The 25,948-nt window shown below is 43.4% G+C and overlaps 1 protein-coding gene across 1 annotated transcript in view; it reads right to left on the minus strand.

Moving 5' to 3' along the window:
- Positions 1-25,948, minus strand: part of LOC144691695 (NXPE family member 3-like) — a 64,291-nt gene that overhangs the window by 24,898 nt on the left and 13,445 nt on the right. The window contains exons 2-4 of the mRNA XM_078560051.1: positions 20,531-20,695; positions 12,938-13,719; positions 4,750-4,823 (exon numbers count right to left, since the gene is read on the minus strand). Of these exons, the coding sequence (XP_078416177.1) occupies positions 4,750-4,823; positions 12,938-13,719; positions 20,531-20,647 (973 nt within the window). The 5' untranslated portion in view covers positions 20,648-20,695. The remainder of the gene's footprint in view (positions 1-4,749; positions 4,824-12,937; positions 13,720-20,530; positions 20,696-25,948) is intronic.

A 25,948-nucleotide genomic window follows, 5' to 3' on the forward strand; every position in this document is an offset into this window, starting at 1 on the left:
ACTGAAATCTTGACCAGCTGACTGACATCGTAATACTTTAACACTGATGCCTGGGTCAGTGTTCGCTTCAGACTGGTCAAAGTTTCCTGGTGGATTTGTTCCCAGTGCCATTCCACACCTTTTTGTAAAAATTCTCTGAGAGGTTCTGTCAGGTCTGACATGCTTAAAATGAATTACCCAAGATAGGTCACCATTCCCAAAAACCTCTCCGAGTTTTTCTTACATTCTGAGGCTGGCATGTTCACGACTGCTTCAATTTTACTTGGGTCCAGCTTCAGTCCCTCACTTGTTAGCACACGTTCCAAGTACTTGATTTCATGAAGACCTATTTTGCACTTTTCCTTCTTCAACTTGAGGTTCCTTTCTCTAGCTCTGGCCAACACCTGCCTCAGTCTGTGGTCCTTCTTCTGTGTGTTCTTCTCGTGAGGCTTCCCAGATTAACACATCGTCGATATAGGTTTCCACACCCTTTAACCCTTCAAACAGCTGCTTCACTGTTCTGAGGAATACCTCCGGAGCTGAATTAATACCAAACGATAAGTGTAAAAACCTGTATCGCACGTATGATTTGCTGAAGGTAGAGAGATTGGAGTGCGTTCATCCAGCTTAACCTGCCAGAAGCCTGAACTCGAATCCAAGGTATCAGCTAGCTTACACGAGATCTCTTCTACTGTGGGCAGCTGGTAATGCTCTCTTTGTACCGCCTGGTTTAAGTCTCTGGGACCCTGACAGACACGCAAATTCCCATTTGATTTTTTGACCATTGCAATTGGATTAATCCACTTTGTCGGTTCTTCAATTTTCTTGATGATGTGAAGTTTCTCCATTTTGTCCAACTCTGCTTTCAGTCAGTCTCTCAGCATTACTGGTATTTTCCTGGGCGAATGTATTTTGGGTGTCACAATTTCGCCAATCTTGATGGTGTGTTCTCCTTTTAGACAGCCAATCCCCTAGAACACATATTTAAATAAAAGGTGTGGCTATGGGTACCCGCATGGGCCCCAGTTATGCCTGTCTCTTTATGGGGTATGTGGAACATTCCTTGTTCCAGTCCTGCTCCGGCCCCCTCCCCAGACTGTCCACCAATATTCATTACAAGCCTACCGACTCCCACAGCTACCTCGACTACAGCTCCTCACACCCCGCTTCCTGTAAGGATTCCATCCCATTCTCTCCGTTCCTTCGCCTCCGTCGCATCTGTTCTGATGATGCCACTTTCAAAAACAGTTCCTCTGACATGTCCTCCTTCTTCCTTAACCGAGGTTTTCCACACACGGTAGTTGACAGGGCCCTCAACCGTGTCCGGCCCATCTCCCGCGCATCCGCCATCACACCTTCCTCTCCCTCCCAGAACCATGATAGGGTCCCCCTTGTCCTCACTTATCACCCCACCAGCCTCCGCATTCAAAGGATCATCCTCCGCCATTTCCGCCAACTCCAGCATGATGCCACCACCAAACACATCTTCCCTTCACCCCCCATGGCGGCATTCCGCAGGGATCGTTCCCTCTAGGACACCCTGGTCCACTCCTCCATCACCCCCTACTCCTCAACACCCTCCCATGGCACCTTCCCATGCAACCGCAGAAGGTGCAACACCTGCCCCTTTACTTCCCCCCTCCTTACCGTCCAAGGGCCCAAACACTCCTTTCAAGTGAAGCAGCATTTCACTTGCACTTCCCTCAATTTAGTCTACTGCATTCACTGCTCCCAATGCGGTTTCCTCTACATTGGAGAGACCAACCGCAGACTGGGTGACCGCTTTGCGGAACACCTTTGGTCTGTCCACAAGCATGACCCATACCTCCCTGTTGCTTGCCATTTCAACACTCCAACCTGTTCTCATGCCCACATGTCTGTCCTTGGCCTGCTGCATTGTTCCAGTGAAGCTCAACGCAAACTGGAGGAACAGCACCTCATCTTCCGACTAGGCACTTTACAGCCTTCCGGACTGAATATTGAGTTCAACAATTTTACATCATGAACTCTCTCCTCCATCCTCATCACCTTTCCGATACCCCTTTTTTCCAATAATTTATACAGATTTTTCTTTTCCCACCTATTTCCATTATTTTTAAATGTATTTCCATCCATTGTTTTATCCCTACCTTTTAGCCTATTTCGATACCTTCCCTCCACCCCACCCCCACTAGGGCTATCTGTACCTTGCTTATCCTACTTTCTACCCTTAAATAGCACCTTCCTTAGATAATATCACCACCTTCAACACCTCTTTGTCCTTTTGTCTATGACATCTTTTTGGCTATCTCCACCTATCACTGGCCCTCTATCCAACTCTACCTGTCCCACGCCACCCCCCGCCCCCCACCCCCATTAAACCAGCTTATATTTCACCTCTTTTCTATTTTTCCTTAGTTCTGTTGAAGAGTCATACGAACTCAAAACGTTAACTGTGTACCTCTCCGCAGATGCTGTCAGACCTGCTGAGTTTTTCCAGGTATTTTTATTTTTGTTTTGGATTTCCAGCATCTGCAGTTTTTTGCTTTTAAATCATTCAGGGTATCATCAGTGGTGACAGTCATTATTCTCTTGATTAGCTTCAGATTTTCACAAACTTTGACTCCAAGATGGGTTTTGCATCAGTTTTCACCACTATGAATGAGACTGCTTTTTGTAGTTCACTTTAAGTGTGCACTTGCCTTATACAGGTGAAAAATTGCTGTAGAAGTAGACAGCTTCACTTTTGTTTTAGTTAGCTGTTTTTCTTTGTTTATCTTACCACACAGGCTTATGGGAATGACATTTGCTTGTGCACCTGTGTCAAGCTTGAAATTTGCCATCATGTTGGCAATTTTTAAATCAACCTTCCATTCGTCTTCTTTGGAATTTGTTCTTACTGCACCAATGAAAAGTTCAGTTTCAATGTGTGTGTCATCATCTGCAACCGTGTGCACTTTCTCCGCTTTAGACATCTTTGCAAAGTGACTTAGTTTATCACAGTTCTTACACTGCTTTCCATAGACTGGACAACTATGTGGTAAATGCTTTATTCTGCATCGGTTACATCTAAATGTTTTATTGGCAGTTTTGTGTTTTTATGTTCAGGCTGTCTATTTGTGCTTTCCCAGGGCTGTTTCTTTTTAACTCCATCTAACTGCTTGTCCGTGTGCGGCTTATCATCTTCTGGTCATCTGCTTAATCTGTCATTTTGTTGTCTTTGCCGCTCTGCGGAAATGTATTGCTTTCTCCAGTGTGAGATCAACTTCTCTCAAAAGCCGTTCTCTCAGACTGTCATTTGCGACCCTGCAAATTATTCTTTCTTGGATGAGTGATTCTCCAAGCTCTCCAAATTCACATGATTTAGTTCATTTTCTCAACTCAGTTACATACTGACTAACGTTGTCACTGCCTTGCGTGCACGTAAAAAATCAGCATCTTTCATACTTTTTTTCTTAGGGCAGCAGAAGGCTTCGAATTTTTCCATTATTTCTTTCAAGTCATTTCATTTCTCATCATTTGCAAACGTGAATGTGTTATAGACTTCAAGGGCTTCTTCCTCCGCTATGTGAAGGGAGATGGAAGACTGTACCTGAGGGTCATTTTTATCACTGTCCATCGCTGTGAGGTTCAGCTCAAATCGCTGCCGAAACCTCCTCAAGTTTTCGGCGAGATTTCCCTCCAAACTGAGGTCTGTCAGTGGTATCAGAACCTTTATTGTTGCATTTTGTTTACTTCTGACACCATGTCTTGTTTTCTGTTTCAATGATTCACACAGGCTGTTGACATTGTAGCTGAGCAGACTTTATTTACAACACATTTTACTAACATAAATACATCTCTGCAGTAACTGATTTCTATCAAGACAGGTTGCTATCTGACCTTCAACCCCCAGGTCAGGTGACCCCCCATCTCGTTCAGAGTACTGTATAGTATCTAATACTGGAGTCCACTACCACAATCAACTATTATCATGACAGTAACCAGCAGGAGGCTTCCTTGCCCATGTTTGACCTGATGCCATGAGACTTCACGGGGACTGGAGTCAATGTTGATGACTCCTAGGGAAACTCCTTCCCAACTGTATACCACTGTGCTGCCACCTCTGATAAGTTTGTCCTGCTGATGGGACAGGACATACCCAGGGATGGTGATGGTGGCGTCTTGGACATGGTCTGTAAGGTACACGTCCATGAGTGTAACTGTGTCAGGTTGTTGCTTGACTAGTCTGTGGGACTGCTCTCTCAATTTTATTTCAGGTGCCTAGGTTGATGCTGGCTGGTCCATCCAGTTTCATTCTTTTTTTTAAGGCTTAGTAGCAGTTTGATACAACTGAGTGGTTGTGAGGCCATTTAATGGGCATTTAAGAGCCAACCACATTGCTGTGGGCCTGGAGTCACATGTAGGCCACTCCACATAAGGATGGCAGATTTCCTTCCCTAAAGAACATTTAGGATTTACCATCATCTTCTTCCCAATACCAGTGAATAACTTCTGCTTGCAGCTGATATGAAGGATCTGGGTGACTGCATTGACATGGTTGGCAATAGCCTTCCATGAGACTGATTTTACTGGAATTCCAAAGAAGGCCAATCCTCCTGCTGAATTACTCCAAAGATGCCCACATGTTGCTGCTGTGCCATTGAGAACAAATAGTTTACTGTTCTGTCACTGCTATAACTTCCCCTTTTATAGCAAGTTAAAGCTTTGGAATCCAAGATAGTATCTTCAGTGAAGAATTACACCAACATTCTTCTTACTTGTCCTCTACTGTGTTAGTCATTTTCTTACCTGTGCGAGGAGAAGGCTTTACAATCACATAAGCTGTACCACTGGGTAATATGGACTTCTTGACATTGACCGCACTGAAAATATATTATTATTGCATGTTAAACAATTGCATACATGAATGGTAGCATGTGAAAATTTCATAAGGCATGAAACCCGGGAATATAAGGGTGTATTTTATCATTTGGAAGCACAGTCATGAAATCGCAGGCCCCTCCCAAACCATGTAGCCATGAGAGATCCAAGGGCTGTTTCCTTTGTCTATGATTATACCTCCACCCGGTGATCAATAGTCTCTTCTGGCTGGTTTCAGACAGTGCATTGATTGGCTATGTATGTGAACAGCAAGCCCTGTCCAGCCATTTTAAAATCAAGGCTTCTTTCCTTACCAAAGGAAAAATTTTAACTCCCTCAGCCTGATGGACAAAAGACAAAGTGACACACTGGCCTCTTATATACATCTCTTTGGCTATTTGATACTGCAGTTCTCTTGGATAATTGAAGCACTCGCCTGACTCAAGCCTGAAATTTTGTTATGGCCCTTGTGGAGGCCAATAACTCTTAAAAAGGAAATTCAAACTTCCGGTTCGTAGCTGAAAGCATGACATGACAAGATTTCACATTTTAAAACTCAGTGTAACAAACAGACTAAAAGCACTATCGACGAAACATCATTTTTATAGGCAACTTATAGTTTAAATTACAGAACAGAGCTTTCCCCTTTTAATTTTAACACAGCCAAGAAACCCATTTGAGAGATATATTTTACACTGTCCCTTAAGTAGATAGTTAATATTTCTGGACTCAATCCAAAGGGTACTAGTTTCGATATGGAAGAGAGATAGTGTGCATTTACAATTTTTGAATAGAGCATTCAAGAAGTGGGGTGAAAATTGACACCTTTCTAGCAGCTACCAAGCAATGTGATTATATTACTAATAAAATTGTTATTATGAAAGTGGGTTCATTATTAAAAGGTGAAGTTCAAAAAGGTTGTTGATACAATGAGAATTAACATTCAATGGGACTGGTAGGTATAATTTCAGTAGTTTTCGGGTGTGCAGGCAGAGGCAATGTAAGATCAAAAGGCAGCTGCAAGCCTCCAACTGGCCCCACAGTGAAAAGAACCTCATTTTGAATTTGTAAGGTGAAAATACTTTGCCTGGTGTCTGGTTAAACCTATGGTTTGCTGTTGCCTTAATGGAGATTAGTTTAGGAATTTGTTAAAAGTTACTACTGTGATAGTAGTAATTTGTAGCCATGTGTATATATATTTTAACCTGTGTAAATTTATAAAATGTTTCATTTAGTTTAATATAAAACCTTGAGAACTAGTGGTCTGATTTCTGAGTTTAGAGTCACATCTCAAAGATAACACTTAAAATTATTGGTTATGACAGTTGTTTAAAGTTTCCCTCTCGGATTTTTTTCAATAACTCCACTTTACCAACTGCATCGGTCCTCAGGGTTTACTTCCATTCTTTTTCTTTCTCAGCCTGGTAACTTTTAATGTCAAAACTGTCTTTCACGCTGAGGGGTTTTCCCTGTAGTTTCTCAGTCTAGCAGAAGCAAGGCAAATCTTCCAGCCTCATTCTAAATCCTCATGAATTTGGTCTTTTCAATCTGAGCATGAGCTTCTACCTGCATTCCTGCACAGTGAACTATAGAGACTTTTGACCTCTAGTTGCTGTCTCTCCGCAAAATGGCAAGCTGACCTGTCTGTGAGGTTCATTGATATTTTAGGGAAACTTGCAACCCAATACTTCCATGGTTTCCTCAGGAGTCTCCTTCTCTCAAATGGCAACGTGAACCGTAAGGACCTCGTATCCATATGCTGATTAGCTATAATTTAGACCCCAGGCTCCAGCTCTATTCTATCTTGGAACCAAATGGACAGTTTAAAGTATAGCTGTTTGCAACCCAACATTTACAACACCTTCCTAGGGCTTAGGAGGCTAACAGTCTAACCACTGTAAACATAGATGCTGCTGCCATTGTCCAAATGTGAACAACTTACACTTTCTTCCCAGCAAAACAACTTGGGCCTCCCTTTGATCTTTAACAGCAGCATTTGTTAGGAAATTGGGATAGTTTATCTAAGTTATATGTGTATTTGGGTGTGTTAAGGACAAGCGGCGGGATTTTCCACACCCGCCCACCACCGCGATCTTCCGGTCCCACCGCAAGTCAATGGACTTCAAGCTGGAGCGCCACCTCACCCACGGCGGGTCCTGCCCACGACAGGGCCGGAAAATCCCGGCCAAGGTATATCTTTCATGTTTAAGTTTGATTTGTATTTCTGTATTTGTCTGTTAAGAAAAGAAGTTAAATTTTAGTTTCAGTTTAAAAGATGCCTGCATTTCCAACGAGATTTTTACGACTCTTGAAGGAAAATTAAAGCAAACAAGAGTAGAAAAAACTGTGCTGCCTAATAGTAGGGGTCCAGCGAGGGAGGCCAACCCCCACGCACACAGAGAACTCAAAAGCAGTTTGAGTTCAGTTGGTCATGATGCTTAAAGTTGCAGGGAGCTGTTTAAGTCTCTCTCTCGCTGACATACTAGCAGATTGTGGAGGGAAATAAGTCTAAGAATCTTAGATGAGTTGCTCTAAAGTTAAAAATAACAGTGAATGTCAAGTGAGTTCTGGATCTCAAGGGAGCTACCAAGTTGTTAGCAGTCTACTGGGAGAGGGAACTACAGAGACAGTAGATTTCCCAAAAGAACCGAAAGGTCCCAAGACCAAGGAGGGAAGCAGAATGGAGGGGTCCCAAGAAGACCTTCTAGTCAAAGGAAGAACAGGAGTCTGGTGTTATAACACAGCAGGTGGTAAACGCTAAGTTGCTCAAACCCCAGAGGGAACTTGAAACAACTGCCACAATTGTTTCACAATTTGTATTTTTATTTTGAAATGTGTGCCTTGAATTCAGTAGTAATAAGTCCACCGAGTCTTAGGGTTTTTTTTTTACAAAACTAAATTAAACATTTATTAATAAAATAAATAATTTTAAGCACACACACAGCTTCACAAATTACTACTATGATAACTCCTAGCTCCCCTAATTAATTCAACTCCCAGTTACACCTCCATTATGGCAACAGTAAAAATCAAACAGATTTTAACAGGCCCAGGCAATACACACGATACCCTGGACAGGGATATTCACAGTGAAATTGCACATTCTGGAAAAGAACACTGAAAAATTAAATCATGAAAACAACCTTAAAGATAAAAGTGATCCCAAATTTAAACAGGATGTAGTAAATTTGATTGCTCTGCTGGACAATTCAGATGTTAAGCTGGTGGAGATTTTCTTCACAGGCTTGGACACGAAACATATGCAGGCATGGAAGAAAATGGAGATCCGGAGTTAAAACCTGAACAGAGTAGTTCAGAGTCTGTCTTAAATAGTAGAGCCTGATGATAATTTAGTGTTGGAATTTAAAGGGAAACAAAGGAAATTACTGAATCCAGAGGGTAAGAAGTACTATGAAAAGGGATTTCTCCTTGAATTCTAATTTACAGATTCAAGTATCCAGAAATCAGATGGTTTTCCAGCAGTCAGCAATGTTAACCAGAATATGACAAAGTTAACCAGAACAAGCAAATTGTGAAACTTTTGAGCCAATCAAAAATTCTATCCCAGGGTCTAGACTATGGGCAATCCAATACAGATCTTAAAAAGTAACATGAAGCTTGCAAAACTATGGTATAATCTTTTAACCAGGGCATGAAAACACTATGCAGAGTACACAAAATGAAAACGGAAATCTTTTGTGCATATTGGATAAAAAGTGAATCGACCAGTCGTGCAAGTAACTCATTTGCAAGAGAATTGTGCCCCTGCTAGCAGGCTATGAACTGTGACCTTTGAATACCTTTGGAATTTGTAAGTATACATGTTCTAGCAGAGAAAGAGACAATGTATAGATAATAACATCAACTCTGAGCAATTGTGTGAGTAATGTTGGAATATGGACCAACATGATATGAAAGAAGCCCAAGGAGAAGGATAAATGGAAGAGTTTGAGAGACACCGGCAGCACAGTTTGAAGAGAAGAGAAGAAGTTGAGGAGGGCATAACCTGTGCTACAATTTTGCAGGAAGCAAGAGCTGCCGATTGTTGATCAACCAATGCCCTTTGTTAAGTTTTGTGTAATTACTTAATGGATCTTATTTGGATAACAAGAAATAGGAACAGGAGTAAGCCATTCAGCTCCTCAAGCCTGCTCCGCCATTCAATAAAATCATGGCTGATTTGCTTGCATTTCAAATTCCACATTCCCATCTATCCCTGATAACCTATGATTCCCTTGCCTAACAAGAGTTTATCTACCCCTGCCTTAAAAATATTCAATGACCCCACCTCCACTGCCTTCTGAGGAAGAGAGTTCCAAAGTCGCACAACCCTCAGAGAAAGACATTTTCCTCATCTCTGTCTGAAAAGGGCAACCCCTAATTTTAAAACAGTGCCTTCTATTCTGGACTCACCCACAAGAGGAAACATCCTTTCAACGTCCACCTTGTCAAGGCCATTCAGGATCTTGTATACTTCAATCAAATCACCCCTCACTCTTCTAGACTCCAGTGAAAACAAGCTCAGTCTGTCCAACCTTTCCTCCTAAGACAACCCACTCATTCCAGGTATCAATCCAGTAAACCTCCTCTGAACCGCCTCCAACACACTTACATCCTTCCTTAAATAAGGAGACCAAAATTGCACACAGTATTTGAGATGCAGTCTCACCAATGCCCTGTATAACTGATTCACAAAATACCAGTTGTCTTACCTGTATTGGGTTAAATTCAGGCCAAAGGTCCGACAGAGTAAACTGGACTTTAAATCTCAAATTGTCACATTCAGGTGATTGTTACGGTTTAAGCCTGATAAGGTTGCCAAGGCAGAATGATGAATGGTGAAATGTGACAAAAGAAGAAAGAATGTCACTTGTGCTGTATGCACTAAGTTAGTTGTTAAAATATTTACAATATTGTATTTTGATAGTGTTATGGAAAAATCATTACTATATTAATACTTTTATAGTTTTTTGGGGAGGGGTGTTACAAATGCGGGACTTTGCAAGACAGTTGTACTTTAGAATGTCTCTTTTAGCTTAAGTGGCAATTAACACAATGGGCAGAATTTTCTCTTCAGCGCCCCCACACGCCGATGCATAAAATGACGCGCGGTGACGTCAGGCGCACATCCCGACGTCACTGTGCGTCATCCGATCTGCTGTTCAGTGGGCACGCACCAGAGGTGGCTGTGCGTCCGCCAAACTGTCAAAGGCCTAAATTGACAGGCCTGCCAAGCGGCCTTCATATTTTTCATGAAACCTCATCCACGGGCGGGATGAGGTTTCATGAAGGATTTATGAAATTAATAAATATTTTTCAAACATTTCATAAACATGTCCCATCTCATGTGATGCTGTCACATGAGAGGACATGCGTAAATGATTTTTGCCTTTCTTTATTTTGAAGTTTCAAATTGAACTTAATCTCCCTGAGGCAGCTCTGGGAGATTTCTGTGCTCTTTCGCGCACATGCGCATGCTCGAAAGAGCACAGGCTCGAAAGAGCACAGGCCCCGATTCTCCCTCCTCCCCCCGCCCGCACAGGTAGCGCTGAGCGTGATTGGCCGCACGTCATGTTGGTGGGCCTTAATTGGCCCGCCCATGTAAAATGGCAGCATGCAGCCGATCGCGGGTAGCGATCAGCTCCGTGCCCGCCCGCCTGACAGGCAGAGGATTCTGCCCAATGTTCTGAATGGCGATCATACTAACTCTGCATGGAGGAAGGCCCATGTGATCTGGTTGTCATGGGAAGAGACCCATACTAAAATCTATCCAGCAATCATTACCCATGAGCCCCTGCCTTTAACTATGTTTCAGCTGTGGCTCAGTTGGTAGCACATTAGCCTCTGAACCTGAAGCTTTTAGATTCAAGTCCAAGTCCAGGACTTGAGCATATAAATCAAGGCTGATGCATCAGTCTAATACTGATGGAGTGAGGCACTGTTGGAGATGCCAATCTTTGGATGACATATTAAACTAAGGCTCCACCTGCCTGATCAGACAGATGTAAAAGATTCCATAGCACAGAAGGTACCCCTGGGTCTAGGCTCATATTTACCCCTCAAGAAACAGATTATCTAATCATTATCATATAGTCATTTGAGAGAGCTTGCTGTGTGAAAATTGATGCTGCATTTACTACATTACAACAGTGGCTACCGGTGGAACCTAATGCCCTGGCAGCCCCACTCCCAGTGGTGTGTTCTGAGGTGGGGGGGTGGTCTGTGTGATCATCAGATGGGCGGGCGTGGGGTGGAGATCCTGTTGCCTTCCCACCTCCTTCCAATTAAGTCTGAGCAAGGAGACTTGGAGGCAGCCTTCCCACCTGGAGGCCATTTAACCAGGAGAGGCTGTCCAGCAAAACAGATGTTGGTCATCTAATCAAACTGCTTCTGTGGATACAGTTGCCTGGTGGCCTCATTATGAATACTTGGACGAGCTCCAGGATGGATAACATGCATAATGAACTCAGCTCAGCAGTGATCCGTTTACATAGCTTACAGGGGAGTGCAAGCTTTGTTTGATTGCATCTTTATTACCTTGTAGTAAGTTATTCTTTCTTTGAAGACTTTTTCAACACCTGTGTGGCTATTAATATATGTCTAAGTGGCTCGATGTGCTTTTTTTCATTAGTATATGATTGGCTGTGACATTTGATTGATATTTTTGAGGTTGTAAGTAGATCTTTCTTTTTCCCAAAGGAGATATTCAAAGCCTCTTTGCTTAATATGTCAGTTTCAGGAGTATTTCAAACTTCCCAATGGCTGGCTGGTTCTGTACATAGTCGATGCTGGGAGAGTGGGTATGGAGGATGTATGGGAGCATGGGAGAATGGAGAGGATATGAGGGGCATGGGGTGGGTGTGAGATTGAGGGATATGCAATGTGAGGGCTAAAGGGCCTAACAACCATGTACAGGACTGGGACGACGTCCACGGAATGGAGACAGATCTTCTAAACTGTTGGCCTCACCATCCACCCGCCTCTGTTGCCAACTTGGGGCTGCTTTTGGAGGCAGAGGGCCTGACTCCAGCCCACACCTACAAACCAAAATACCTGGTGAGAGGGCTGACTTTAGAAATCAGGACCGCGACATTGGGAAATGGCCCAACTCCTAGTTTCCAAACTTAGCAAGAAAATCCATCTCCAAGTCTCAGATTCAGTCCCTTTTGTGTGCTGTATTAGATGGTCTGAACTGATGGTGATGGTGCTAGAACTAGCCTTGGCATTCTTGGGCTAGTTAAGATGGGGTCAGTCAGGATTCTTTGTCCTGATCACTATCAAGTACAGTTGCTGGGTGTGCACATACATGGGAATCTGGATAAAGACATATTTGGAGGCTAAGACTCAGGCATAAACAACGTTCACTTAAGGGTAGTACTGATGGGTGAGAGGCACCTATAGACTCATAATCCAGCCAATACTCAACAGCTTCAGGAGAGAAGACAATGTTGATGGAAATAAATAATAAATATCCACTTACCAAAAGACAACTGGATCTTTGACATAAGGTATATAGATTCATTCCAGTTTCTTGGAAACTTTTGGGTAATGCTAGTGAGATGCCTCATCATGGGTGCAGAATTTAAGTTACCATGCAAGAGTATACAATTTTCTTGAATTCTCTCTCTCTCGCTCTCTATCTGTCTCTACCACATACCATTCACTGTCTAGGAAACAGGGAATGCATCAATTTCAAAGTATCTGCTAATGATGCCCTTCAGACATCTCTTTGGAGTGGTCTAGGATGTCTTACACCTTGCATTTCCCCCCCACACTTTCTACTTATTAAATTTATTATTGTTAAAATTATTATAATTATTATTAAATCTGCCACTCAAGAGCTTCTAATCTCCAATTGAAAGCTATGATGTGCCCAGAAGTCTCCATGTTCCTGTTTTCAAATTGACATTCCAGCAATGACAGGTTTGGTTCTATAAAGCACATCCATCAATCCCACACTCCCAGCAGCAAGCCACGTTCAAAAGGAGTTCGGAGCAGAGACAAGGATTTAACACTCCTCCACATTACCATTCACATGCAATGGAACATGAGACTGGTGAATTTTCCCTTGTCTCAGGGATATGAAGAAAAGAAAAAAGAGCGTTAAGTGACATACCTTTGGAAAAAATGTTTTTCTTCTTGCATTAAGAGTTTCTGCTCATAACCTCCCACTGCATGATTGATATGAGCAGAGCAGGGAAGCTTTTCTGGTTTGTAACAGAACCAGGGCTCCCCTGTCCTGAGATCGGTAAAGTTGCAAAGTGATTTGGATTGAGGTAAACAAAGGTTACACACAGTGGTCTCGGTGGTAGCTCCTAATTTGAAGGTACTTTTAAAATATACTCTCTCTGGCCGTTCCTTGCGTAGCCTTTCAAGTGCTTGGATCCCTTCACTCGGATGAACCAGAAAAACAGACACTTCAACTTTCCCTGGCCAAGATAAATTAAAATTTATATAGTAAAATCCATTTTGGTTATCTACAACTGTTCCTGCTGAACCAGCTTTTAAAGCTGGGGTGTGGATCCGGCCTTGGAGATAGTCACCCCCATATTGCTTTGGGTGGCCTTCAAAATCATTCATTTGCAGCATCACTTGTAACTGATCCCCAACGTAGAAAGTCTTTGTAGAATTTAAAATTACAAAGCGGACATGTGCTGGGTTGCTGCTTTTATGAAAGGGCACAGCAGGGCAGGGTGGTTTTGGCCATTCGATCATTTTCATAAGGAATGTCCCCTCTGACCTTTCTTCAGGGGTGAAGCTGTGATTCTGGTAGCCACATTGCAACAGTCTCTGTGTCCAAGGGAGCTTCCTTGTTTCCACTTTCTGCCTCATTGTGGAATAAAACTTTGGAGGTAGGTTACTCTTCCAATTTGCTGCTGTTCCTGAGGTTGATTTTTCCTGACAATGTTGAAAGGCACATTTTTATAATATAATAAATATAGTTTAACTTCAGGTTAATTTTCCAAAACACACCCAGTTCCAGCCAAGAAAGAAGCAGTGATTTACAAAAGGGAAAAAGCCTGAGAGTTGTTCAGGATCTCGCTGGGTTGGAACAGAATCATAGAATTTGAACGGCACAGAAGGGGGCCATTCAGCCCATAGTGTCAGCACTGGCTCTCCAAATGGGTATTATGACCTAGTGCCATTGCCCTGCCTTTTCCCCGTACCCCTGCACATTGTTTATATTCAAATAATCATCCAATGCCCTCTTGAATGCCTCAATTGAACCACCACACTTCCAGGCAGTGCATTCCAGACCCAAACCACTCGTTGTGTGAAAAAGATTTTTCTCACATCACATTTGCTTCTTTTGTAAATCACTTTAAATCTGTGCCCTTTCATTCTTGGTCTTTTTATGAGCGGGAACAGCTTCTCCCTATCTACTCTGTCCAGCCCCCTCATGATTTTGAATATCTCTATCAAAACTCCTCTTAGCCTTCTTCTCTCCAAGGAGAACAGTCCCAACCTCTCCAATCGATCCTCATAGTTGAAGTTTCTCATCCCTGGAACCATTCTTGTAAACCTCTTCTGCACTCTCTCCAATGTGTTCACATCCTTCCTATAATGCGGCGCCCAGAAATGTACACAATACACCAGCTGAGGTCTAACAAGTATCTCCTTGTTCTTGTACTCTATGCCCTATTAATAAGGTCCAAGATATTATATGCTTTATTAACTGCTCTCTCCACCTGTCCTGCCACTTTCTAATATCTATGCACATATACACCCAGGTCTTTCTGCTCCTGCGCCCCCTTCAACATTTCACCCCTTATTTTATATTGTCTGTCCATGTTCTTCCTACCAAAATGCAACGCCTCACACTTCTCTGCACTGAACTTCATCTGCCACCTAGCTACCCACTCCACCAACTTGTCTTTCTCCCTTTGAAGTTCTATATGGTCTTCCTCACAGTTTACAACACTCCCAAGCTTCATATCATCCGCAAACTTTGAAATTGCCCCCTGCACACCAAGATCTGGATCATTAATATATATCAGGAAAAGCAACTGTCCCAATACTGACCCCTGGGGAACTCCACCTTCCACCAATCTGAAAAATATTCATTGACCATTACTCTCTGCTTCCTATTTTTCAACCAATTTTATACCAATGTTGCTACTGTCCCTTTTATTCCCTGAGCAATAACTTTTCTCACAAGTCTGTTGTGTGGCACTGTATCAAATGCCTTTTGAAAGTCCTTGTACACCACATCAATAGCATTACCCTCATCTGTCTTTTCTGTTACCTCTTCAAAAAACTCCAGCAAGTTAGTTAAACACTATTTTCTCTTTAGAAATCTATGCTGGCTCTTCCTTATCAACCCTGATTTTTGCATGTGACTACTAATTGTACCCGGAATAATTGTTTCTAGAATCTTGCCCACCACTGAAGTTAAACTGAATGGTCTGAAATTTCTGGGCTTATCCTTACAACCTTTTTTGGACAAGGGCATAATGTTTGCAATTCTCCAGTCCTCTGGCACCTCCCCTGAGTCTAGGAAAGACTGAAAAATTATGGCCAGTGCCCCTGCAATTTCTACTCTCACTTCCTTCAATATCCTTGGATGCATCTCATCTGGTCCCGATTCCTGGTCAACTTTAAGCACCCAACAGTCTATTCAACACTTCCTCCTTATCAATTTTGAACCCTTCTCATGACAGAGTTTCCTTATTTCTCACCATGGCCTGGGTAGCATCTACCTCCTTGGTAAAGACGGATGCAAAGGATTCATTTAATATCTCAGCCATGGCCCCTTCATCCATGTGCAAATTCTCTTTTAGGTACCTAACCAACCCCATTCCTCCTTTTACCACTTTTTTACTATTTATATGCATATAGAAGACTATGGGATTCCTCTTTATGTTGCCTGCCAGTCTTTTCTCATAATTCCTCTTTGCTTCACTAATATGCTTTTTTACCTCCCCTCCGAATCTTCTGTATTCCTCTTGGTTCTCAATTGTATTTTCTACCTGACACCTGTCATGAGTACACTTTGTTTGGAATTGTTCAAGGAAGGAACAGACACCGGAGATTGTCCCATAGTAAGGGTGAAGGCATATAAGCATTGATGTTCACAGTGAGAAGGAGAAGTTTGGGAGCAGAGAACCTGAAATTATCAAGTGACAGAAGAAATTAGCAAAAATCTCAGGTTTTTTCCCCAGTGATTGGGGGCTGCATAAGGGGGAAAAGATTGAATCAAGAACCAAACAGACTAAAGCAATAGCACAGGAACAAGTTGGAAATGTTGATTTTCTAGAATCATTCTGCTTGTGGACCTTGGGGAACAGGCCTAATTAAAGTGATGGATGAGATGAAGGACCATGTGGAACCAGAAACCAGAAAAGCAGCAACGTAAATGGAGTTAAAGCTGTTGAAGAGAGAGGCAAACAGCATGAATTAGCTCAATCAATTTACATAGTCCTCAGCCAACATTCCCTCTTGGTTGTGGTCATCAGGAATCTTGGCCACATGGACTACATTTCCCAATCTCATCCCCGATTCTCCTCTATTAACAGGATCACCTTAGTAGAAGTTGAATAATCAGCTGCTTAAGATAGAACTGGAGCCTAGACTTTATACACCAACCAGCTTTTAATTACAGAGACTTACACTGCATATTGTACCCCTCTGATTGGTGCTCACAGCACGAAGGCCATCCTGCCATCCTTAATTGGTCAGTGAACCTGGAAGCAGCCAATCAGGAGGTCAGCTCCCCGAACATCATAGTGCCGGTCTCGCTCCCAGCAAGTGGGGTTCCCAGATCCTTATTTAATCTTGACATCGAAGTCCGGAGGCCCATGCAAAAATACAGCCCCCTGGGGTTCAGGTAAATCTGGGTGTCAGATTTTAGGAAACGTGGAAGCCAGAGCTACGTGGCAGCCAACTGATCCAAAGAAGTTGTTCTATTCAAATGACTCTTGAAAACAGCTGAATTAAGCATTCTGAATGTGTTTCACTGAGCCAAATTCTGCGAGATGGTAGGAGTCCCACTGCCAGGATCAAAAGCTGGAGGTAATTGACCTCACTTCAGTGGGCAGCGGGACTCAGGACTGCATTTTTCCAGCAGCAGACAATTACATACCTGCCACCAGGGCAGCTGTCCCATTGAGGACAATGGCCCACACCAAAGAACTGATGGCCCAATCAGAGGACCAGCAGTGTCACTGCTAAGGGTGGCCATTGCTGGTGCAGCACCTGCAGGAGGAGGGCACTTCACTGGCTCTGTGCCATTAAAGTCCAGTAACTGGGAACTGGGGTCAGGGATGCTGGGACCAGTCAGCCAGCCCACCCCAGAAAGTTGGGGTGGGTGGTGGTGGTGGGTCGGTGATTGAGGCCAGGCAGTGCTGTTGCCATGGTGGCGACCATTGTCATCTTGTCTCTTAGGCCATAGAGTGCCCCAAAATGGAGGACACCCTCAAAGATTCCTCCTCCCTCCCACCAAGCAGCAGTGCCAAGAGACATTTAGTCACTTTGACATGGCTCTGGAAACTTTTCTCATTGCTGGCATGGTGATGGGAAAGCATCGGACACACCCAACCCGATGCCTTCCCGCATCATTTTGCCAGCCTTCCCTTGTCCTAACCCATCTCTACAGAGCTGGTACAAATCACCCCATTAGGTCCTTATGAAATGTTTTCAAATTTGTGTTTGCATTGCCTGCAGTAAAATGTCTACCGTTAATCTGAATTTTTAACCTGGGCTCCCTCATGTTCAAACCTGTTCTGAGCAATCGTTTAGTGCCCTTATTGTCGCAAAACTTCCCAGGGTGTTTCACAGGAGCATTATAAATCACCAAGCCACATAAGCAGAAATTAGGTCAGATGACCCAAAGCTTGATCAAAGGCATAGTTTTTAAGGAGCATCTTAAAAGGAGGAAAGGAAATTAGAGAGACAGGGAGGTTTAGGGAGGAAATTCCAAAGCCTCAGGCCATGACAGCTGAAGGCACCACCATTACAGATTACAGAGATCACAGATACAGGGGAAAGGCCATGGATGGATTTGAAAACAAAGATGAGAATTTAAAAATCAAAGCATTACTTAACCAGGAGCCAATGTAGGTTACAAAGAAGGTGAGGGCAGATGAACTTGGTACATATTAAGAGAAAGGCAGCAGAATTTTGGATAACCTCAAGTTTATGGAGGGTAGAATGTTGGAGTAGTGAAGTCTAGAGATGACAAAGGCGTGAATGAGGGTTTCAGCTGAAAATGAGCTGAGACAGAGACATAAATATTCCAGCGATGTCTGGAGGTGAAAATAGGATGTCTTAGGGATGGCACACAAATGTGGTCAGTAGCTCATCTCAGGGTCAAATGTGACACCAAGATTGTACAGAGTCTTGTGCAACTTGACACAGTTGCCAGGGAGAGGGATGGAGTCAGTGGTTAGGGAAAGGAGCTTGTAGCAGGGACCAAAGACAATCGTTTTGGCCTTCCCAAAATTGAATTGGAGGAAATTTTTACTTATCACAGTATTTGCTTGGACAAACTGAGTCAAACCTCTTAAAAAATTTAAACTATGATAAGATTTGTTTGCATTGAGTACACTTAGGAAAGTGGTTGGACAAGACTCTGTACAATCTTGGTGTCACATTTAACCTCAAGGTGAGCTTTGACCAAGTACTGGTGCTATAATTATTTCCACCTCCAAACATCACTGGAATTTGTCCCTGCTTGAGCTCATGTTCAGCCAAAACCCTCATCTGTGCGCTTTTCACCTCTAGACTTCATTATTTCAACGCACTCCTGGCCAATCTCCAACATTCTATCCTCCTGCTGTTCCTGAACCGAGGTCTTGGTGTTTGGGGCAAAATTTCAAAACTTGCAGATGATACAAAACTTGGAAGTATTGTGAATTATGTGGAAGATAGTTTAGAACTTTGAAAGGACATAGACAGGTGGGTGGACAAGTGGCAGATAAAATTTAATGCAGAGACGTGTGAAGTCATTCATTTTGGCAGGAAGAATGCAGAGAGACAATATAAAATAAAAGGCACCATTCTAAAGGGAGTGCAGGAGCAGAGAGACCTGGATGTATATTTGCATAAGCCATTGAAGGTAGCAGGGCAGGTTGAGAGAGCAGTTAATAAAGCATACAGCATCCTGGCTTTATTAATAGGGGCTTAGAGTATTAAAACAAGCATAGAACACTGTTCGGCCTCAACTGAAAGATTGAGTCCAGTTCTGGGCACTGCACTTTAGGAAGAATGTGAATGCATTGGAAAAAATGGACGAGAATGGTTCCAGGGATGAGGAAGGTAGATAGATTGGTGAAGTTGGGACTGTTTTCCTTGTGGAAGAGAAGGTTGAGAGGAGATTTCATAAAGGTAATCAAAATCATGAGGGGCCTGGACAGAGCAGTTAGGGAAAATCTGTTCCCATTAGTGGAAGGATCAAGAACAAGAGGACACAGATTTATGGTAAGTGGCAAACGAAGCAATTGCGACATGAGGAAAATCTTTTTCGTGTAGTGAGTGGTTATGATCTGGAATATATTGGCTAAGAGTGTGATGGAGGCAGAGTCAATCGAGGCATTCCAGAGGGAATTGGATTATTACCTGAAAAGGAAGAAAGTGCAGGATTATGGAGAGACTGTGAGGTAGTGGCACTAGGCGAATTGCACCTTCGGAGCGCCAGCACAGAAACAATGGACCAAATGGCCTCCTTCTGTGTTGTAACCATTCTGTCATTCTGTGATTCCATTAACTTGAGGTCATCCAAAATTCTGCTGCCTTTGTCTTAATGCACATCAAGTTCGTCTGCACTTGCCTTTTGTTTATGACAAAATGTGGGTCAAAAACGGGCCCAAAATTGCAATGACAATTTGTAACTGATGCAAGAAGGATCAGCTGACATTTGTGAAAGGCGCACTGAAAGTTAAAAAAATACCTGATCTCTCTTCGGTCCAATCTAAACCTTCTGCTCCCTCCTTCTAGAGCGTCTCCGAGATTCGCTACTTGAGTGAGGGACAGGTTCCTCAGTTGGGTCACTATAGATGATGACACCTGCTATATTTATGTAAACTATCCTGTCCCCTTGATTTGGGATGAGGTCAGTGACAGGCCAACAGATGGAGGTTTCACATCTCCACATTTCTGTGGGCAAGCTGAAGCTAATACAGAATTTCTTTCCCTAATGTTCCCAAACTGTGCAGACCAAGAAGGCTCCAAGTTCAATATCTGGTTGGTGTTGAGTGAACTGATCTTGTCCAGGCAGCATTAAGAATGATTCAATGAGCCTCAGCACATGTGGGTTCAGGAAGGGAAACACTGTGACCAGCCGGTATCTCCAATCCTGATTGCTATCGACTTGCTGGATGTTTGAACGTCAGCTACAGACACACCTAATTTTATCTGGAGTAATCTTTTTTGCACAGCTAGTCAACATTTTCTGTCAAGGTTCATATTTGAATAGTAGGTATCTGAGCAAGTTATTAGAGGAGAGCAGCTGCCAGTGCAATTATATTGCTACACAAGTGTTAATGCCGTCAAAAGGAGGATAATGACAGTGAAAGTTGGAGAGCATGAGGAATTTAAAAAAAAACTACAAACCACCCCTGCCCAAATACCATGCTGCTTTCTATTTGCAGCACACCATCAGCATACACACACACACACACATACCACACACCACATTTTTAAACTCTGCCACTCCAAGCCTTGTTTAACACCTCAGTTTATTATGAACAAGCTGGTTTATCATTCTACACACCTTTATGTGATGAAGGCTCAGAATTATCATCAGCAATGCCATCAGTATCAACAGCCCGAAAAGGGACCGGGATACAGACCAGGAGTGGGATGACTTGTTTGTTGCTTGTTGATCCATACTTAGGGCTCACAGTTCATCAATGTTATCAATCAGTCTGATCACTTCCTGTTTCTTAAATTTGTAATAACAAACAAAAAAAATTACTAAAGGAAGTCTGAGAATATTCTCATCATCATAGCCCACATACAGTTTTTCATTTTATTTGTAGAGACACATGAGCAAACAATTATTCATGGTGAATTACAACTAGGCAGCAAGCTAAGTAGATGAATGAAAGAAATAGAAGGATATGCTAATAGCATGGTTTACTGGGTTATATTGACAGGATTAGATGAAGTAGGGTGGGAAGGGGCTTGCAAATACTAATGGAGTCAAATGGCCTGTTTCTACAAAATTCCATAAGGGATTTGCAAATCAAGAGAGAGAAACAGAGTTAACATTCCGAGTCCGTATGACTTTTCTTCAGAGCTGAAGAGAGGTAGAAATGTGATGGGTTTTATACTGTTTAAGTTGGGATGGAGCACATTAGAAGGTCAGGGATAGATAGGAGCTCAGGAGAATCTGCTGTATTTTGCTTTTATCCTAAAGTAGAATGCTGCCTTTAAATAAAAAATAAAAAATACCTGGAAAAACTCAGCAGGTCTGGCAGCATCGGCGGAGAAGAGTACAGTTGACATTTCGAGTCCTCATGACCCTTCAACAGTTCTTTTTTATTTTTTATATTTTTTATTTTTTATTTTTTGTTTTGGATTTCCAGCATCTGCAGTTTTTTGTCTTTGGTTTTGGGGTTTATCTGATACATCATACATCTAAACTATGTAAATGCCAGTTTCATGCAGAATAAACAGACAGTGGCCAACATGCTTCCAACAAGTTTTTAAATCAGTAGTATTTCTGATCCCAGGAGGACGTTTTGCCACAGCTGTACAACATACAACAAATACTGTACAATACTGTACACAGCTGGAGCAACTCGCTATCGATATGGGATGGGCTGATGCTAACACCCGAAAGTCCAAACCCATTAATAGATACGAGGCTTGGAGGGAGGTTGAATATTCAAAGTGGGCCGACCTCCAATGCCAAGGAACTGGCGTCAAGTACTACGACTGTACAGTAGCGACTGTACAGTATTTTTTATTTTTTATTTTTTGTTTTGGATTTCCAGCATCTGCAGTTTTTTGTTTTTGGTTTTGGGGTTTATCTGATACATCATACATCTAAACTATGTAAATGCCAGTTTCATGCAGAATAAACAGACAGTGGCCAACATGCTTCCAACAAGTTTTTAAATCAGTAATATTTCTGATCCCAGGAGGACGTTTTGCCATAGCTGTACAAAGCCCGAGTTAGACACAGCTAGAGCTCTGCATACCGTTATGGGCACCACACCATAAAGATATGCTGCCCTTGGAACAAGTGGACAATATGTTACCAGGGCTGCTTCCATAAGTCACATTTATGAGGAGAGGTTAGGCAATCTAGGCTAGTGAATGTGACTGGCAGGACCAACATTTATTGCCCAATCCTTAATTTCCCTGAATGAATTTTTTTATTCTTTCATGGTATGTGGTATTTATTGCCCATCATTTACTGCCCTTGAGGTGGTGGTGAGCCACCTTCTTGAATCAATGTAGTCCATGTGGCGTAGGTATACCCACATTGTTGTTAGAGAGGGAGTTCCAGGACTTTGACCTGGCAACGTGAAGGGATGGCGATATAGTTCCAAGTCATGATGGTCTGTGGCTTGGCGAGGAACTTGCAGGTAGTGCTGTTCTCATGCATCTGCTACCCTTGTCCATCTAGATGGTAGAGGTCATGGGTTAAATGCTGCCGTTGAAGATGGCTTGACAAGTTGCTGCAATGCCTCTTGTATATGATACACACTGCTGCCACTGTGTGTCAGTGGTGGAGGGAACGGATGTTGAAAGTGGTGGATGAGGTGCTAATCAAACAGGCTGTTTTGTCCTGAATGGTGTTGAGTTTCTTGAGTGTTATTGGGGCTGCACTCATCTAAACAAGTGGAAAGTATTTCATTAGACTCCTGACTTGTGCCTTGTAGATGGTGGACAGGTTTTGGGGAGTCAGAAGGTGAGTTACTCACCACAGAATTCCAAGCCTTTGACCTGCTCTTGTAGCCACAGTATTTATATGGCTAGTCCAGTTCAGTTTCAGGTCAATGGTAACTCCCAGGATGTTGATAGTGGAGGATTCAGTGATGGTAATGCCATTGAATGTCAAGGGGTGATGGTTAGATTCTCTCTTGTTGGAGATGGTCATTGCCTGGCACTTGTGTAGCACGAATGCTACTTGCCACCTTTCATCCTGGATATTGTCCAGGTCTTGCTGCAATTGGACGTTGGCTGCATCAGTATCCGAGGAGCCTCGAATGGCCTGAACATTGTGCAATCATAAGCAAACATCCCCACTTCTGACCTTATGATGGAAGGATGGTCATTGATGAAGCAGCTGAAGATGGTTGGGCCTAGGACACTACCTTGAGGAACTCTTTCAGTAATGCCCTGGGACTGAGATAATTGACCTCTAATAGCCATAGCCATCTTCCTTTGTGCTAGGTATGATTCCAACCAGTGGGAAGTTTTCCCCCCAATCCCCATTGATTTCAATTTTGCCAGGGCTCTTTGATGCCACACTCAGTCAAACACTGCCTGGGTGTCAAGGGCAGTCACTCTCACCATACCTCGAGTTCCGCTCTGTTGTCCATGTTTGGAGTGAGGCTATAATGAGGTCAGGAGTTGAGATGAACTGGTGAAACCCAAACTGAGTGTCAGTGAGCAGATCATTGCTGAGTAAGTGACACTAAATAGCTCTGGCAATGGCACCTTCTGTCACTTTGCTGATGTTTGAGAGTAGACTGATGGGGCAGTAATTGGCCAGACTGGATTTGTCCTGCTTTTTGTGGACAGGACATACCTGGACAATTGTCCAACATTGCTAGGTAGGTGCTAATGTTGTAGTTGTACTGCAACAGATTGGTTAGTGGTGCAGCTAGTTCTGGAGCACAGCTTCAGTACATGCTGTCAGGATCCATAGCCTTTGTTGTATCCAATGCCCTCAGCTATTTCTTAATATCACATGGAGTGAACTGAATTGGCTGAAGACTGGCATCTGTGATGCTGGGGACCTCAGGAGGAGGTTGAGATGGATCATCCACTCAGCACTGCTGGCTGAAAATGGTTGCAAATGTTTCAGCCTTGTTTTTTTGCACTGATGTGCAGGGCTCCTTCATCATTGAGGGAGGTTGAGCCTCCTCCCGTTAGTTGTTTAATTGTCCACACCATTCACAACTGTATGTTACAGGACTGCAAAGCTTAGATCTGATCTGTTGGTTAAGGGATCAATTAGCTCTTTCTATCGCATACTGCTTCTGCTGTTTGGCAAGCAAGTGGTCCTGTGTTGTAGATTCACCAGGTTGACACCTCATTTTTAGATATGGCTGGTGATGCATCTGGCATGCCCTCCTGCCGTCTTCATTGAACCAGGGTTGTTCCCCTGACTTCATGGTAATGGCAGAGTGGGGGATATGCCAGGTAATGAGGTTACAGATTGTGGTTGAAAACAATTCTGCTGCTGCTGATGGCCCACATCGCCTCATGGGTACCCAGCTTTGAGTTGCTAGATCTGTTCAAAATCAATCCTGTTTAGCATAGTGGTAGTGCCACATAACATGATGGAGGATATCCTCAATGTGAAGATAGGGCTTTGTCTCCACAAGAACTGTGTAGTGCTCACTCATACCAATACTGCCATGGACAGATGCATCTGAGGCCGATAGATAAGGTCGTTGTCAAGTCGGTTTTTCCCTCTTGTTGGTTCACTCACCACCCGTCACAGACCCAGACTAAAATTTGAAAAAAAAAAACAGGACAAAGCTAATTAATTAATTATCTAAGTCGAGATGGCTGGGCAGGTGATGTGCTGTAGCTGTATGATGTGGGAGCTGGCAGATCCCATTGTGTGCCGCAGTGACTATATCTGCAGCAAGTGTCGGTTGCTGGAGGAACTCCGGCTCAGAATTGATGAGCTGGAGTCCGAGCTCTGGACGCTGCGGCACATCTGGGAGGGGGAGAGTTACCTGGACGCTTTGTATCAGGAAGCGGTCACACCCGGTAGATTAAGTACTTCAAGTCCGGTCAGTGGTCAGGGTCAGCAGGGTGTGACTGCAAGTGAGGCAGGTAGAGGGATCCTGTGTGAGGGAATAGAGGAGCCTCAGCTCCTGACCTTGTCCAACAGGTACGAGGTACTTGCTCCCTGTGTGGATGAGGAAGAGGGCTGTAGGGAGGATGAGCCAGCTGACCACAGCACCGTGGCACAGGAGGCCATTCAAAAGCGGGGAGCTAAAAGACAAGTGGTAGATGTAGGGGATGCTATAATTAGGGGAATTGATAGCTTCCTTTGTAAACAGGATCGAGAGTCCCGCATGGTATGTTGCCTGCCTGGTGCCAGGGTGAGGGACATCTCTGACCGGCTTGAAAGGATATTGGAGAGGGAGGGGGAGGATCCAGTTGTTGTGGTCCACGTCGGGACAAATAACATAGATAAGACTAGGAAAGAGGACCTGTTTGGGGATTATCAGGAACTAGGAACTAAATTAAAGAACAGGTCCTCAAGGGTTATAATCTCCGGATTACTACCTGAGCCACGTGCAATTGGCATAGGGACGCGAGAATAAGGGAAGTAAACACGTGGCTAAAAGAGTGGTGCGGTAAAGAGGGGTTCCATTTCGTGGGGCACTGGCATCAGTATTGGAACAGGAGGGATCTGTACCGTTGGGACAGTCTCCACCTGAACCGATCTGGGACCAATGTTCTAGCGAAAAGGGTAAATAGGGTGGTCAACAGGACTTTAAACTAGAAAGTGGGGGTGGGGGGGAGGGAAGGGTACAACTCCAATAAGTATGACTAATGGGAAACAAAGCAGCAGGTTAGCGTGTTGGGGGGTGGATTCAACTTCATGGAAAATTATGAAAAAACTGAAAAGAAAGGAGAGCCCAGAGAGCCCTATTAAAGTCTCCAGAACAAAAAATAGGACAGAGTGTTTGGAAAGGGCTAGGAATCTAACTTCAAGCACATCAGATAAAGGGACGACAATGAGAAAGGGGACGGGAAATACAGGACTGAAGGTGTTGTATCTGAATGCACGCAGTATACAAAATAAGGTAAATGAGCTTGTGGCGCAGATTGAAATTGGCAGGCATGATGTGGTGGGCATCAGGGAGACATGGCTGCAAGGGGATCAGGACTGGGAGCTAAATATCCAAGGATATACACCCTATCGAAAAGATAGGCAGGTTGGCAGAGGGGGTGGGGTTGCTTTGTTAGTAAGAAATGAAATTAA

Source organism: Cetorhinus maximus, chromosome 16 (assembly GCF_964194155.1).
Source record: "Cetorhinus maximus chromosome 16, sCetMax3.hap1.1, whole genome shotgun sequence".
NCBI classification, from domain to species: domain Eukaryota; kingdom Metazoa; phylum Chordata; class Chondrichthyes; order Lamniformes; family Cetorhinidae; genus Cetorhinus; species Cetorhinus maximus.